Source organism: Vanessa tameamea, chromosome 8 (assembly GCF_037043105.1).
Source record: "Vanessa tameamea isolate UH-Manoa-2023 chromosome 8, ilVanTame1 primary haplotype, whole genome shotgun sequence".
In the NCBI taxonomy this organism is placed as follows: Eukaryota; Metazoa; Arthropoda; class Insecta; order Lepidoptera; family Nymphalidae; genus Vanessa; species Vanessa tameamea.
The window spans coordinates 5,644,270-5,660,011 of NC_087316.1; the positions used below are offsets into that span (position 1 = coordinate 5,644,270).

The window sequence follows — 15,742 nt, forward strand, 5'->3', positions numbered from 1 at the left end:
TAGGAGAAGATTCCTCTCCATATTTTACATGATTTATCTAAATTCTAAATTAATGTTATCATTGATTCGGAACTATCCTACAGAGAAGAAAGAAACTCAGTAGTTAATCTTGTCCACCAATTAAATTAGAAAGGTATGTAATTAAACACAATTCAATCACAATGATCCTACGTGAAAAGTTTAAATTGTTGTAAAACTATTAAAATTAAATTTGTTTTCGATGTTCAATGCATAAGCATACTTAGATGAAGACTAATTTTATTTATAACTTGTCTATATATTTTGAGCGCTACTTTAAAGAAAGCGAAAACATTATATCACTTTTATGTGACAACAGGAAGAAACTGCGGAAGATGTGATATTCACGGAAATTGATGCGCTTGAAGCATCAAAGAATAATATATGGTATGTTACTTAATAGCCCGGTCAACTATGAGACTAACACACGCCTGGAGTGCTCTAGATAAAATTATATATTGATAATAAAAATAAAATGAATGGACATTAGACGCACTATGAAACGTAGTTACAAGTCTTGTAAACAATATAATAACTAATAATGTTGATAATTTGCACATACGAAATTGTTATGTACTAACAATAATTAACATCTCGGTATAATCTATATTATGACATCATAGATAATTTATTTTAAAAAAAGTCACAGAAAGGATACACATATAGAAGAATATATTTCATAACGTTATATGTATTTATATTATTAGTATGTCCCAGTAAGCAAGATAGAATTGGAGTTGAATAAAAAAGCGCAATATTTAATTCCTTCAAACTAAAGTAATTGTACTCTACCCAATTACACAAGTTTTAAAATTCTTCCTACAATAAAATGTACAGGAAACAACTTCCGCGCGTTAATTCGAGTCGATACCATAGTAGTTGAGTACTTTTGAAACATCGTCCGCGTTCAAGAGATAGGGTTGTCACAATGCTTGCAAGCTTGTAGGATTGATAACAAATACGAAAGTACATTCGAATTCTTAAGATAAGTGTGTCTTACTATTAGATGACAGCTTCCATGTTCAAACAAAAGAAAAATAATTATTCTTGCAATATATATTTTTTTATTTGTTTTCGAGTTAACTTGTAATTACTAATATTTTTCTTAAGGGTAGGGTTTTGTGCAAGCCCTTCTGTTTAAAGGATGACTGAGCCAGTGCCACTACACGCCCAAGGGACATAACATCTTAGCTCCCAATGTTGATGGCGTATTGGTGATGTAAGGAATGGTTAATACTTCTTACACCATTAATATCTATGTGCTGTGCTGACCGCTTATCCGGGTAGCCCATTTGGCCGCCGGCCTACCTATATCATAAAAAAATGAATATCGAATGTCTATAAGACAATTTAATATGTGGATTTTTGGAACAAGTTCACAAAAACCAGTATTTTTTTATCGATCTCATTGGTCAATGGCGATGTAATCACACCCGCAAGTGATGTAAAGATATTCTGATCTTGAGGTCTGCGGTCTGCGGTAAGTGCTTACCTCGGAGCGTAGCACACTCACCGCACAGTTCGCCACAATCCGCTGAGATGACAATAGAATACCGTTATGGACTTAAATAAAAAGTTTTGCAGAAATAAACTATCTGATATTATTTATTCTGACATTATTTAGAATGGCTGCTAAAATGTATATATAACATTTTTGTTTTTGTTAAATTAACAACAATGAAAACATAATTTGTTTTATTTTATATAGGTGGTTGCGTTAGAGTAGATATAGTAATATATCACAATAGAACTCGTTTTAGCGAGAGCTATTGATTTTCGTAGATATTAAGGAAGTGAAACTACGTTCGTCGGTTCAGGCACTTCAACTTTGAACATCCACTTTATTTTCATACTCGCTGCCTGTCTTGGCTGTCTTTTAAAATAAAGATTTTATCCAAGGATATAAAAATTCGCTAACTGATCTTTTCGATCGTACATGCGTCGGACGACACGCGCCTGATATTTATTGAAATTAAATTTATGAAATTACAAGTTCGAATTTTAAAATGAATATGTCTCTTTATCTAAATTTAACACTTAAAATTAATGCTATGCTAGATTAATACTTTGTAACAATGAAACTAAACTACAATTGTCGGTATTTTTCCTCATATTTAGAGATAAAAATGTTTTATTTATACATAAAATATGATATAAAAATGTTTGAGTTCCGTCATTGACTTTTCTGTAGACGTGAAATACAAATCTCTCATAAAAAAGTTCTTACGTATCTGTTATAAGTACATTTTTGGCAGCATTCGCTTCAAAAGCGCCAGGATCGATAATAATATTCTCTTGTTTTTCGCTTGCGTTAGCGTTGGTTAACACACGTGTTAAGAGATTTTGAGTGTTTTCGTTTTGTTTTGTAGTATATTTTATTGTTAATAGTGCTTTAGTTGGTAGTTGGGTTAAGTGGTGTTAGTAATATTTGTAAATCTTGTGAGTATTTAACGTGTTTTAATATTTTTTAGCTTCTAAGTTTTATAATGGAGGTTGATCCTCCTCCTGATCCCCCTGATCCAGGTGGCTCAATAGAGCCTGTTCCCGATACTCTATCTCCTCCCTCTGTACCTGTTTCCCGAAAACGCCTCGGTAATGATTCCATTCATTCCGATTCCAATGCCAAAAAAACCATAATTAATCCTAGTTCAGCAAATCCCTCAATACAAACGATTTACACTCATCCATCCTTCTCTGAAGGCCCTAAAATGTATTCCGACGATGACAAGGGTCCTTTCATCGTTCATGTGTCCCGGGAAGTATCTGACCCAGCTTCAGGAACTACTATACGGGCAATTAAATTCGGACAATTCCTGCACACTCATAAAATTAAGAGTATTATTAACGATGGTGTTAAGAACATAGGCCGTAACAAAATTTCAGTTGAATTTTCAACAGCTCAAGCAGCAAACACCTTTCTAGTGAATCCTATTGTTGAAATGTGCAAGTATAAAGCTACTGTACCGACTTTTAATGTAACTAGAATGGGATTGATTAAGGGTATTCCCGTGGACTGGACGATGGAAGAACTGGCAATGTCACTTGAGCTTCCCACTGGATGTGGTGAAGTTATGAAAATAAGACGCCTGAATAGAAAAACAATTGCTGACAGTGTAACTACATGGGTTCCTACCCAATCTGTTGTAATTACATTTAGAGGTCAAATGCTTCCTTCAAAAGTGTATTCCTACCATACATCCCTTCCAGTAGAAACTTATAAACTTCCCACTATCCAATGCCTTAATTGCTGCCGTTATGGTCATATTAAAACTCAGTGTCGATCTCAACCTAGGTGTTTTAAGTGCTCCAAATCCCACACAGGTGAGTCTTGTAGTGTAAGTAAGGATAACGCCACTTGCTTACATTGCTCTGGTAACCATTTCACAACAGACAAGGATTGTCCAGAGTTTTCTCGCCAACAATCAATCAAAATTGTTATGTCTCAGGACAACATTTCATACATTGAAGCATCCTCTCGGTTTCCTCCTGTACGTAGATCCTATGCAGAGATTGCAAAGGAGATGTTTACCCCTCCCACATATTCTCCAATTCTCCCTAGTCAACCTATCCCTTCAACTACCCGGTCCTATCGGAAGACTGTTATCAGTACTCCTCGCCCAAGATCACCTCTTGGGAAAGGGTATGATAAACAGGCCCATCAATCGATCGTTAGTAATTGTCCCTCTACTACTCCTAATGGTTGTGCTCTCAACCAAAACACTCCTAACCCTCTTAATAACAATCCCAACTTCTTAGAAATGCTAACTAAGATACTTCTTAGTATTATCTCAACATGTAACGATATCCCCTTACCGTCCAACGTTGCTCAAGACTTATGTCAGTTATTCTCCATCCTTCACAATGGCCCCAATCAGCTTCCTTCAATGGAACTGCAAGAGCGTTCGGCCTAAAAAACATGAACTCCTCTCTCTAATAAACCTCCATAAACCTGTCATTATTGCCATCTCTGAAACATGGTTGATCCCTGGATCCCGATTCCGGGTCCCAGGCTTCTCCTGTTTGAGGGATGACAGAAGTGATGGTTATGCTGGGAGTGCCATTTTCGTTCGGCACTCCCTTCCCTTCTCCCAAATTCCTTTATCCCTTCCCAGCCAGCATATTAATGCTGTTGCTGTTAGAGCCCTTAACATCTCTTTTCTTTCCCTGTATATTCCTCATCCTAATCCAGCTTTAATTCCTGATATATCTGCCATCATTTCCTCTCTCCCTAGTCCTATCCTAGTCATGGGGGATTTTAACGCCCATCACACCGCCTGGGGTTCACATTTCTGTGACCCATTTGCTCTCTTGTTGATGGACATATTTGATGATGCAAACCTCTGCATCCTCAATAATGGCTCACCAACACGTAGAGTATATCCTAACCAAAACCCAAAATCCGCTGTAGACTTATCCTTAACTTCTCCAGTCCTTGCTTCTCAAATATCCTGGAATGTCCTCTCATCCTCTTTTGGCAGTGATCACTTTCCTATCCTCCTTTCTTTAAATCACCGATCCATTGCCCATATCAATCCAAATCCCTTATTAAAATTCAAATTAAAAAATGCTAACTGGTCTGCATATGCTGAGTCTGTTGATTCCATGATCGACACCCTCTTTGTTTCACAAGACTATGGAAATGTAATTCTTTGCTATGATCTTTTCCTTAATGGTATTTTAACTGCAGCTAATCTCCACTTCCCTAAAAAACACACCTCAAAAAATCATTTGCTTTCCACCCCCTGGTGGGATGAGGAATGCAAACGATTATCTGAACAGAGACTAGAGGCTGAAGCATCATACTCATTGTGTATGTCTTTGGATAACTTTTGTAAGTATCAGAAAATCGACGCCAAATTTAAACAATTAATCTCTAAAAAGAAAAAAGTTAGTTGGATTCATTTCTGTGAATCCCTGAGTCCTCGTTCCTCTTCCTCTGTAGTCTGGTCCCAACTTAAAAAATTCCGCCGATGCCTTAATTCTGTTGACCCTTCCTCAAATACTCCTTCTGAGTGGCTTAACAATTTCGCTGATAAGCTTGCCCCCCCATTTGTCCCTTATGAGGACAGTTTTCTAAATTCTACGCCAGCATCCACATCCACTTTGGATGAAATGGATGCCCCCTTTTCTTTTTCCGAACTTCAATGTGCGTTAAATGGTTTATCTGATTCTACTCCTGGGGAAGACGGCGTTCCTTACTCTTTTATTTGTAAATTAAATGATAAAGCGAAAAAATGTTTTTTAAACATAATTAACTCGGTTTTTATCAAAGGAATTGTCCCGCAATCTTGGAAGACACAAATTGTTATCCCGATCCTTAAACCGGGTAAGAACCCTTCGGATTACAACTCATATAGACCGATAGCTTTATCATCAACTTTGGCAAAGATCACTGAACATCTGTTGAAGAACCGCCTGGAATGGTTAATGGAAAGCAGAAATATACTTGCTCCCTCCCAATTTGGCTTTCGGAAGGGGTTGAGCACCATTGATAATCTAAGCATACTCACAACAGACATTCGAATTGCCTTTGCTAAAGGAGAGTACCTTGTGGGAATCTTTCTAGATATATCTTCTGCATATGATAATGTACTTCTTCCGTTACTCAGGCAGAAAATGCAACATCTGAGTATTCCACCGAGGATAGTTCATCTCATATGTAATCTGTTAACTTGCAGATCAATAACGGTTAGACACCAACATCTCTCACTTCCCCCCAGACTTGTCTGGAAAGGTCTTCCTCAAGGCTCAGTACTCAGTCCTCTGCTTTACAGCATATACACCCATGATCTCGATTTGTCTGTTAACAATTTTTGTAACATTCTCCAGTATGCTGATGACACTGTTTTGTATTATAGATCTAGCTCCATTGAAAATTTAACATTTCGATTAAACTCTGCTTTGCATTACCTATCCCAATGGCTCTCTGACCATGGCTTATCGCTATCGATAGCCAAAAGTCAAGCAGTGGTATTTACTAAAAAAAGACGTATACCTACCTTTAATTTGTTTTATGAGGGTCAGCGCATTAACTTTGTAGACAAAACAAAATTTCTTGGTATTATTCTCGATCACCGACTGAACGGAATTTCACACTCTGACTATTTAGCCAAGAAATGTGAAAAATCAATTAATGCCCTTAGAGCAGTATCTGGAGTTTGGTGGGGAGCTCACCCTTATACATTGAAGCTGATCTATAACGCAATAGTTCGTAGTCATTTGGACTATGGACTGTTTGTTCTAGATCCATTCAATAAATCAGCTTCAGAAAAATTAAACAAAATTCAATTTAAATGTTTGCGCATAATCTTGGGTGCGATGAAATCCACTCCTACTAATGCTCTGCAGGTTGAGTGTGTTGACCCTCCTCTACATATAAGGAGGCAATACTTATGTGACCGCTTTATCATCAAATTGTTACAGCTATCTTCCCATCCTCTATTGGCCCGATTAAACAAATTATCCCACCTTTACAACCCAGACAGACCGAAATCCTCATTCCTATTAAACAGTTTCCTCAAGTATACCAACCTCCCTCATCCCCTTACCACTTTTCCTTCTAATCCTCTTTTTTCCACCTCCTTTAAAGCTCTTATTTATAATACCCCCGTTATTACAAACCTTGGTCTTATAAAAGGTTCCCCTGATACTAGTGTCCAATTTCAAAAAATGTTTCATCAAAATTGGCCAAATCACCTCCCTATATATACTGATGCCTCTAAACTCTCACCGACCGGCTGCGTTGGCGCAGCTTGTTGGATACCTAAATATAAAATAGCCCTTTTATTTAAATGCCCCCCTGAAACCTCTATATTTTCCGGTGAGGCCATTGCTTTACTGGAAGCTATTATGTATGCCCAGTCACACAACATACAACAATCAGTTATTTTATGTGACTCATTAAGCTGTCTGTTGGCCATTAAAGAAAATCCTTTTCGTAGCAAATTAAGACTTTCTATCGTTTTTAAGATCAGAGAGGCTCTGTTGTCCTGTCACCAACAAGGCCTTCAGGTTTTGCTGGTCTGGATTCCAAGTCATTCCGGTATTATTGGAAATGAGATGGCTGACTCATATGCTAAGATTGCCATCCAATCTGGTTCATCTGAGCATTTTGTCAATTCCTCTCGAGACCTGCTCACTCTTGCGAAAGCTGAAATGGTTAAATCCTGGAATGCTTTTTGGATTTCATCAAAATCGGTTAAAGGTAAGTATTATTCGGCGTTACAACCTGAAATTCCGAGGCGACCTTGGTTTTCACTTCACAGGCACGCTGACCGTTGGGTCACATCCACTATCTGTCGGTTACGCCTCGGCCATTCTTGCACACCTACCCACCTAGCAAAGATAAGAGTTCGAGATCACTCGCTGTGTGAATGTGGCCTAGACGAAGGTTCCGCTACCCACATCCTGTTCCTTTGTCCTAAACTTCTTCATCCCATTTACGACGTTCTCCCTCCTAAAGTTCCTCGTCCTATAAATGTTGAATGTTTGTTGACGTTTGTGTTTAGTCCATTTTGTTCTTTTTTGTGTAAATATATTAAATGTAATAAAATTAAGTTGTGAATAGTCCAATTGAGTGATATATCTTATTATATATAGTTTAGAATACTAACAATTATTTGTAATTTATCCTATTACTAACCCTTAATGTTTGTGTTGTTCTAGGTTACGGATTAACAAGGAAATTACTACTACTATACTTGGCTTTAAAATTTAATTGAGTTTGTTATCTCACCCATACCGATCAATCTCATTCGTGTCTTCTCCATCCTACGTGACATTGGCGAAATAATCTGTGCCCTGTCGGCACAACTAAAAGCCATTAAACTAAGAATTGAATTGAATTGAATATTCTCTTTGAACTATTATTGTCCGACTTTAAACTAAAAGAATATTATTATGAATATATTAATCGTATTATTCGTATTTGCAAAAAATCTTCTTGTCCCTCTTGTGATATTGAACAATGTATTAACTTTAGCACTGCACAAAATCAATACTTAAAGCCTATGGAAGTAGGAAAAAAGATAAACAAACCTTAGATTTACGTATTTCATGCGATTTGATTATAACTCGGCTATATTGTGCACAATAAGTTTTTATGATTAATATATCTTTATTTATAATACAAGATTATTACACTTAACTACTTATTTCCACTTTAATTTTACTTTCAAAATTCCGATAAGAGTTTTGTTGATGTTCAAAACGCCATTTTTTCGCAAATCCATAGTGAATACCATAGATAAATCAAGCTCTCAACCAATGATATCGCGTCAATTTGTTGCCAAATGTTGTTTATTTGGCCTTTTTTCCTGTTATGGTTGGAATAGAATATACACTGGTAAATTCCAGAGAAGTGTAAATAATTAATTATCAGTTAAATTTTAATTATACAGAAGTTGTATAAAAAAACATCCTTGGCTTTAAATAAACGATTTTTTTCCCTGATTTATAGCCTTAGATAGCAATTTTTCCTGTAGTAGTAATTAATTTAAAGTTTTACAAAACATAATTCAACCCTGAAAACGAAATTATTTAGGTAATCAGAAAACGTTATGTACTTGCGAGTGCTCTATTTATGTTCCAATTTGTTCTAACATACAGTAATTATATTACACCCGGTGAAAAATGGTAATTAGCATTTATTACCATAATTTAAAATCAACTGGAATTTAGCAAGTCATTTTAGATGTTTTGAAGGAGATCAAAATCATCGACGCTTTGATAAGTTATAAGAGATACTGATAAGCAAATGCTAATAAGGATGTATGATAACAAGAGATCACTACCATCCGTTGAAGTTGACTGTGCGAAAAATGTAATGTATAACCTATTAAAATTAAAGAACCGTAACCAATATGAGAAGAATATATCTTATATAAAATTGTAAATATAGGTATTCATAAGTAGTACGTTTAATTCTTTAGGCACTTATTTTCGTAGTATTTTTTTATCATTTCAGTGTTCGGCCGAACGACCGCTGGCATCGTTGCCAGTTTATAACGTAACTGTGTCACTTTCATTAAAATCGGATCTGTCCGCTTAGTGCCAACGCGCTGCAAAAAAAAAAAAAGAAATAGAGAACGGAACGCGATTTATTTACGTGCAATTTTATTACTGAAGATGACTGAAAACTGAGAATTGAAATGAAGCCATTTTATATAACTTCAAAATTTTATAAATGCTAACTAACTTTTACTGTTAGTAAATCTTAAATCGTAAATCTTTGCAGACCCAATTGGGTAGGCAGCCACTTTTTCTGCCACCAAACAGCACCAGCACTAGCAGTATTACTCATAGTCAAGGTAATCTTGGATAAAATGATGAGTTTAAAACATTACAAAAATATATTAATATTTCAATAAAGTATATTTTTCTTTCAAATTTAATATCTGTCAGCTTAGCTTGTTACCGGCTTTGAAATGAAAACGCGGAGAAGGAATTCGTTCATCTGTTACATTCACTGGCTGGCGTAGCACAAGTTTATAGACGTGCAGTCAGCAATAAATATAACTCCACACTCGTTATAAAATTCTATCCCTATATTTTCAGTTCACGTAAAATGATTTTTTTAATACTTCTATATCAGCAAATTATGGTATGTATTAGATTTATTATAATAAGATAATTAAAAAAAATCTACGAAATTAACCTTTGAGATACCTAAATCACATATAATATAGGAGATGAATAGATTTCGATACCGTTACCCATATACTCGTACGTATTTGCATGGAGAAGGTTAATATACTGGTGCCACAGCATATCAATTTCTACTACAGTCTATATAAGATTTTTAAATGAACATGGTTATTTTTTTACTATAAGTATTTGAAACGGGATATTTACCATGTTTTTTATTTTTATTTGGTGGAGCTCGATATTTCGACATTATCTACGAACGTCTTGTTCACGAGACTCGAGCTCCACCAAATAAAAATAAAAAACGTGGTAAATATCCCGATTCAAATACTTATGGTCTTATTATAATTGTATATGTATTATGTACATACACAAACAGAACATCTGCCGAGTTTTCTAGTAGAATATAAAATTAAAATTACATGAATATAAATAAAACTAACATCCGATGATGACGTATTGTAGTAATAATAATTATTGGATGTTTATTTTAACTACAATTAGCCTCGTACAAAATGTTATGTAGTTGTTATCAATAAAATGTTACATTAATAATAATTTATAATTTTAATGACATGTAATGAATAGGTTTATGTGTTGCAAATGCAATACGCGTGCAATTTCTACTTTAGTCTGCGATAGCGAGGATCCCTGACCACCCGTCGGTCGTAGCCCTGACAAAGACTCCTTTCATGAGGCAGTATTTGATAAGACGTATCAAGAAATGCTTTGACAAGTTTGCGCTAATAATAATTATGACATTAATGATGTACCTTGTTTCTAGCGTGTTAATTAAATCATTTGCAATTTATATGACTTGTTAATACATGGTTGTATTCGTGTATTTTGTTATTAAATAGATTACATATAATTGCCTCGGTATCTAATTGCTAGCTTATAAGGCTGCAAGTTTTGAAGTCCTGGGTTTAAATTCCAGATCGAGTCAATGAAAATTGTTTGGAATTTTTGTCCAAAAATTCTCAGTAGCAGCTCGGATTTAATAAGCTGGCAGTATTCATGCTCAAGAGTCTTAAAGATTACGTAGTTTTGGATCTGATCTCTGTCTGGTGTTTTTAGAATTTCTTCGCAAAACTGACACAAAACGACTCAATCGAATTCTACTTAATGTGGTCTCTCTGGTTCTAGGCCCTTTAACACAAGAGCAGAGATTGTACCATTCGTAGCGCCGGAGTCATATGCGTTTAGTAATTGTTAAAATACCTATTAATACAATCAACTGTCTGACTGACATAACGTATAGTATAAACTAACAGGTGTAGCAGGATGACATTTTGAAGAGGAATTCCTTACAGAAGGTACCCTACCTTATAATGTGTAATTAATCTATTTAACGCAGGTTACCTAAAATACTTTTGAAGATTAGGTCAGTTTCTGCGAAACGCTTCCGGTGGGATATTCCATCGGATTAGTCTAGTTATCTAATAAATTCCTAAAGGTTAGGTTAATGAGATTATTTTAATTTTCTCAAGAATGGTTAATTACTTATAAGATCACATGCGAGGTTAAATAGACTGACATTGGCTGTTGAGGCCAAAATTCGGTCAAAAGACATTAATAGACATTGTCTCTTAAATTTACAACCATTTTATGTCACTTTCACCCAAATACAAAAGTTTCTATACGTATGATATATATGTACTAAATAATAAATGTTGGTCTCCTCATTATTATCCATTTAAATAAATAAACTTTTTATATGTCTAAATCCAGTGGTTTCACAGCTTATTCTTAGCAGGAACTTTTATTGTGTTTAAATACAAATTAAAATATTACAAATTAACCTAGAATCGACGTTTTTTTTATATACTGTAGATGAAAGAAAAATAAAATATTTCGCTAAAGAGGCTATCGTCAAAAACTTCTTGACACTTTTTGAAAAGGACGGCAAGTATGAAGTTAGAACCATTGCTTTGATATACATTCCCGACTCTCGATACCACTACATCAGTTTGAGTACACACGACCCGAGTCCCAAGCAATCCACTCGTTTGACCTACAAAGCTAAAACTATATAATATTTACATGACGTGGAACAACCATTGTTTCCCTCCCTCGAGAAAAGACCATTATCTTCGTGTTATAACCTCGGACGTTTATTGTTCTGTTAAAATTACGCTCATAAGCATTTATTTTAGATAATTGCTTGTTCTTCTAAATATAAATGTTTCCATTCCCAATCGGGAGACTTTATGATGAGCGATCACTGTTTGACAAATATTGGTAGTATACGAAACATTATTTATTTTTTTCATCATCACGCGCTGGTAATTACGGGTACTAAGATGTTCTCTTCAAATAATAATATTACAAATACATATAATAATATAAGTAATGGTGCTTGGTCTTTGTGGCAACTAATGAGGGGGCTGTACCTACATCGTCATTTTAGATAAATGTACCACAAGTATAACACATATCTCGGAAGTAAGATGAATAAAAAATATTCTTGCTGTCATTAAAAGGTATATTGAGCGATCAGTTAATAAAATTGATCTCCAAATTAAATAAATCAATATGAAGATTTTATCTGCATTGACGTACAAGCCCGTTAATTTAAGCTGACTAATGTGAGCAGGTAGTGAATGTATAGGAAGCTGGCGTCACGTCAGCCGTCAGTGGCGACCGGCGCGGCGACTGGCGACAAGCGAGACGGACTCCAGTAATAAAAACATCATATATTTGGCCCACTCGCCACACATCGTTCCAGCTGCATTAAATGAGTAAGATGTTTATTTTAAAAATTATATCTTTAACGTTTACTACAGCGTAATATTCCGTATAAATATGTTATAAGATGAGATGTGGTTTTTGTACGCATAGTTTAACTGTAACGAGAAACATTTACAACACCAAGAAATATTTAAAAAATATTAATGTTTCAGATTTCATACATTTAATTTAAACTCGTTTTAAACTCGACGCGTGTTTTACGACCATGATATGGAAAGAAGTTCAACAAAGTTATTGCGCCTTTGTTTTATACAGGTATTATTTTATTTAGGCCACAAGATCTTGTCTTTTAAGGCAAAATAATAATAGTCTGTATAATATAGTAATATATTTTTTGTATGTATGTAGGACTGTAGGTATATATATTTGTTTTTAAAAAGTATTTTTTATTCGTGCTCCGTACAGGACAAAAGGTAAGGTAAGGTAAGGTAAGATTCGTTTAAGTAGAAAATTTTCTCAATTTCATTTATAATTTAATTAATTATTTTGTTGTTGGAACTGATTGTTAAGCCTGTTCTACACATATAAAACTGATTTTTTTTCTGTTAGGAATAATCTAGTTTGATAGTTTATATTTTATTCGTTTTAGTAAACTTTTTACATTACTAGATGTAATTTAAAAAAAATAATTGTTAATAATACATGTCTGAACCCGAGTTCTATTTCAATCAAAATCTACATTATTTACTAACACTTTTTAACTGACTAATTTCAAGTTAGGAACATAAAAATAATTATCAGTTAAATTAATTTATCAACTAATAACTTTCGTTAAGTTAGTAACGTGACATTTTCGGTCGGAACACGTCCGTCCTTGTGAAGGCTATCTGTTCATCGAGTGGTTAATTACAATTGAGCTATTTATAGTTCAATAAAAATCATTCCTCCTATTCGCGATCTATGCTCACAGATAGATTTCAATTAAAAACGGAACTCGAGACTATTCAATGAACTTCACACTTATATTAACAGAAAGATTAAATAGGAGATAGTAAGTTCTGTATTTGCATTCAATTCAAATTATACCATTGAGTTGAAACTATGTATAGTTGTTCTTGTCACTTTAAACGTTAAAGTTTCTGAAAAAGTAACGTACTAAATTTACGTTCCCAGACATGGTGCGAGTCGTATCGGATAATGGGTAACAAAAACATGCGAGGCATTGCAAAGCGTAACAGGCATTCGCTTCTAAATGCGACACTATATTACTTCCTAGTATGGCTATGTCGCATTAATTGTTACCTTTTTATTAAATAATCTGACACAATATTTAATGTAATGTAGCAACAGCCTGCTAATGTCTCACTGCTGATAAAGCTTCCTCTCAACTTAAGGAAGGGTAGGAGCTAATTACAACGCGCTGCTCCAATGCGGATTGATGGATACACATGTGCAGATTTTCATTAAAAACACGCTTGCTTCACGATGTTTTCCTTCACCACCGAGCACCAGATAAGTTACAAATACAAATGAAGCACATGAAAATTCAGTGCTTGTCCGGAGTGAGCCCACGGTTCACTTCGGTTAAAATCAGGTGTTCTAACCGGACCATCGCGGTAACTGATAATTTAAATATAATTTATACGATAAATTGCTAAAGTAGGTTTAGTTAATAATAAATAAAGAAACAAATGTATTGTGAATTAACAAATTAAATAATTTCTGTACTCAAATATGCGAACAAGTTTCATAAAGCGACGTTTAATGGAATGGGATAACTTTACAAAAGTGGTCTCTCTTAGGGTAACACGGGATAACCCGCTGCGGTCTGTTTAAGTAACGACCTTAAACGTTAATCTTTGAATTTAAATATTCACAAAATTTCATCTTTACACACATTTTGTTTAATTCATAAAAATATTGTTTCTCATTTACATGTAAAATACGTACATATATTATATTGTATATTGTACTTATTCCAGTTTACGTGTAAGTGTTCATAATGGAAGTGTCTATATATTAAATAGTAAATAAATTATTGTTATTTAGTATGTTGTAGTGCAAGATTACTTACAACGTTTGTGTTTGAGGATGTCTATGAATGCATTATCGTCAGACTGACCTTTTGTTCAGTAAAGTACGTAAATAAATAAGCACTTTGAATGTTTAAGAGTTTTGAATATATAACGATGTAAGTTTGAAAACTGAACGCGCTTTGAGTTTCAGATACTTGCAGAGGATCATTAAGATTTTATTTATTATGGCACACGATGCCAAATAAACAGTTGACATTCGTCTTAATTTAAATTAATGTACAGCATGAAGGTAAGTCGTGATTTTAACATTGCGTGATTATATCGTTCATAAATATCTTTGACTGGTATTTCACATAATTTATCATTTGCTCATTACATACATTGTTTAATATTCACGGAATCTAATAACTAAAAGTATTATATTCGTATATTACGTTCAAAAATTGCAAAACATATTTTCAAAGCTGAAAAATTTCACCCTTTCGCTCGTACATTGGTTAATTGAACATTATTTGTAAGAGTTTGAGTTTTAAGAGAAGCATGGTTTTTTTTGGTAATACATTATTTAGATGACACTCGACACAATATATGTAAATGTCATTTCACCAAAACTCCAATAAATTTTTTTACAGATAAATTATTTATCGTGCTCCATCTTCTGTTATGATCAATAAATTTAATTCGAAACACAGTATAAACAGGTGGAAAGGGAGGCGTCACTCACGCAATCGCATCAATCATGTCGAGCCCCATCTCAACGGTGCAGCGCGCGTGGTCGGAGCGCGGCTCGGGTAAGCCGGACACGCAGTAGTAGCAATCGCCGAGGATTTTAATGCGAAGACAGTGGTTATCCTAAGAAAACATTTTCAATATATCATTTACAAGGAACCTACCATTTTACACACTTAGACTTTACCTTAAATTCAAATTAATCAACATTTGTTTCAAGGTAATGTTGCTTTTTAATTTTTATTTTTCTCAAATTTCATATACACCTGCTTAATGAGTTTTTGCTATGGAAGTACTATACTTTAATGGGTACTCATAAAATATTTAATTTTAAATATTATAAGCAATTTATTTATTTTCTCACATTGGCGAGTTGATCGAATCGGCCGAAGAGTTCATTGAGAAGACGCACCAACTCCTGCGCACTACACTGCGATGCTAGCACCGTGAACCCCACGATATCCGCAAAGAGGATGCTGTAAAAAAGATCATATTAGGATTTTTAATGTATATCACAGACATCGACTTTTGATAAGGACTTGGGAGCTTGACCGTTAAGAGGCACCAGGTTTTTTGGGCGGGACGGAATATTTCATTTGACATATTATATTTCCTAATAGTTC

At 34.5% G+C, this 15,742-nt stretch overlaps 1 protein-coding gene across 3 annotated transcripts in view; it reads right to left on the reverse strand.

The window, feature by feature from the left end:
* The window catches only part of LOC113399856 (Ca(2+)/calmodulin-responsive adenylate cyclase), a 94,690-nt gene that overhangs the window by 22,444 nt on the left and 56,504 nt on the right, over positions 1 to 15,742 (reverse strand). For all 3 annotated transcript variants that reach the window (XM_026639116.2, XM_026639115.2, XM_026639117.2), the window contains exons 6-7: positions 15,484 to 15,595; positions 15,115 to 15,242 (exon numbers count right to left, since the gene is read on the reverse strand). In XM_026639116.2, coding sequence (XP_026494901.1) covers positions 15,115 to 15,242; positions 15,484 to 15,595 — 240 coding nt within the window. The remainder of the gene's footprint in view (positions 1 to 15,114; positions 15,243 to 15,483; positions 15,596 to 15,742) is intronic.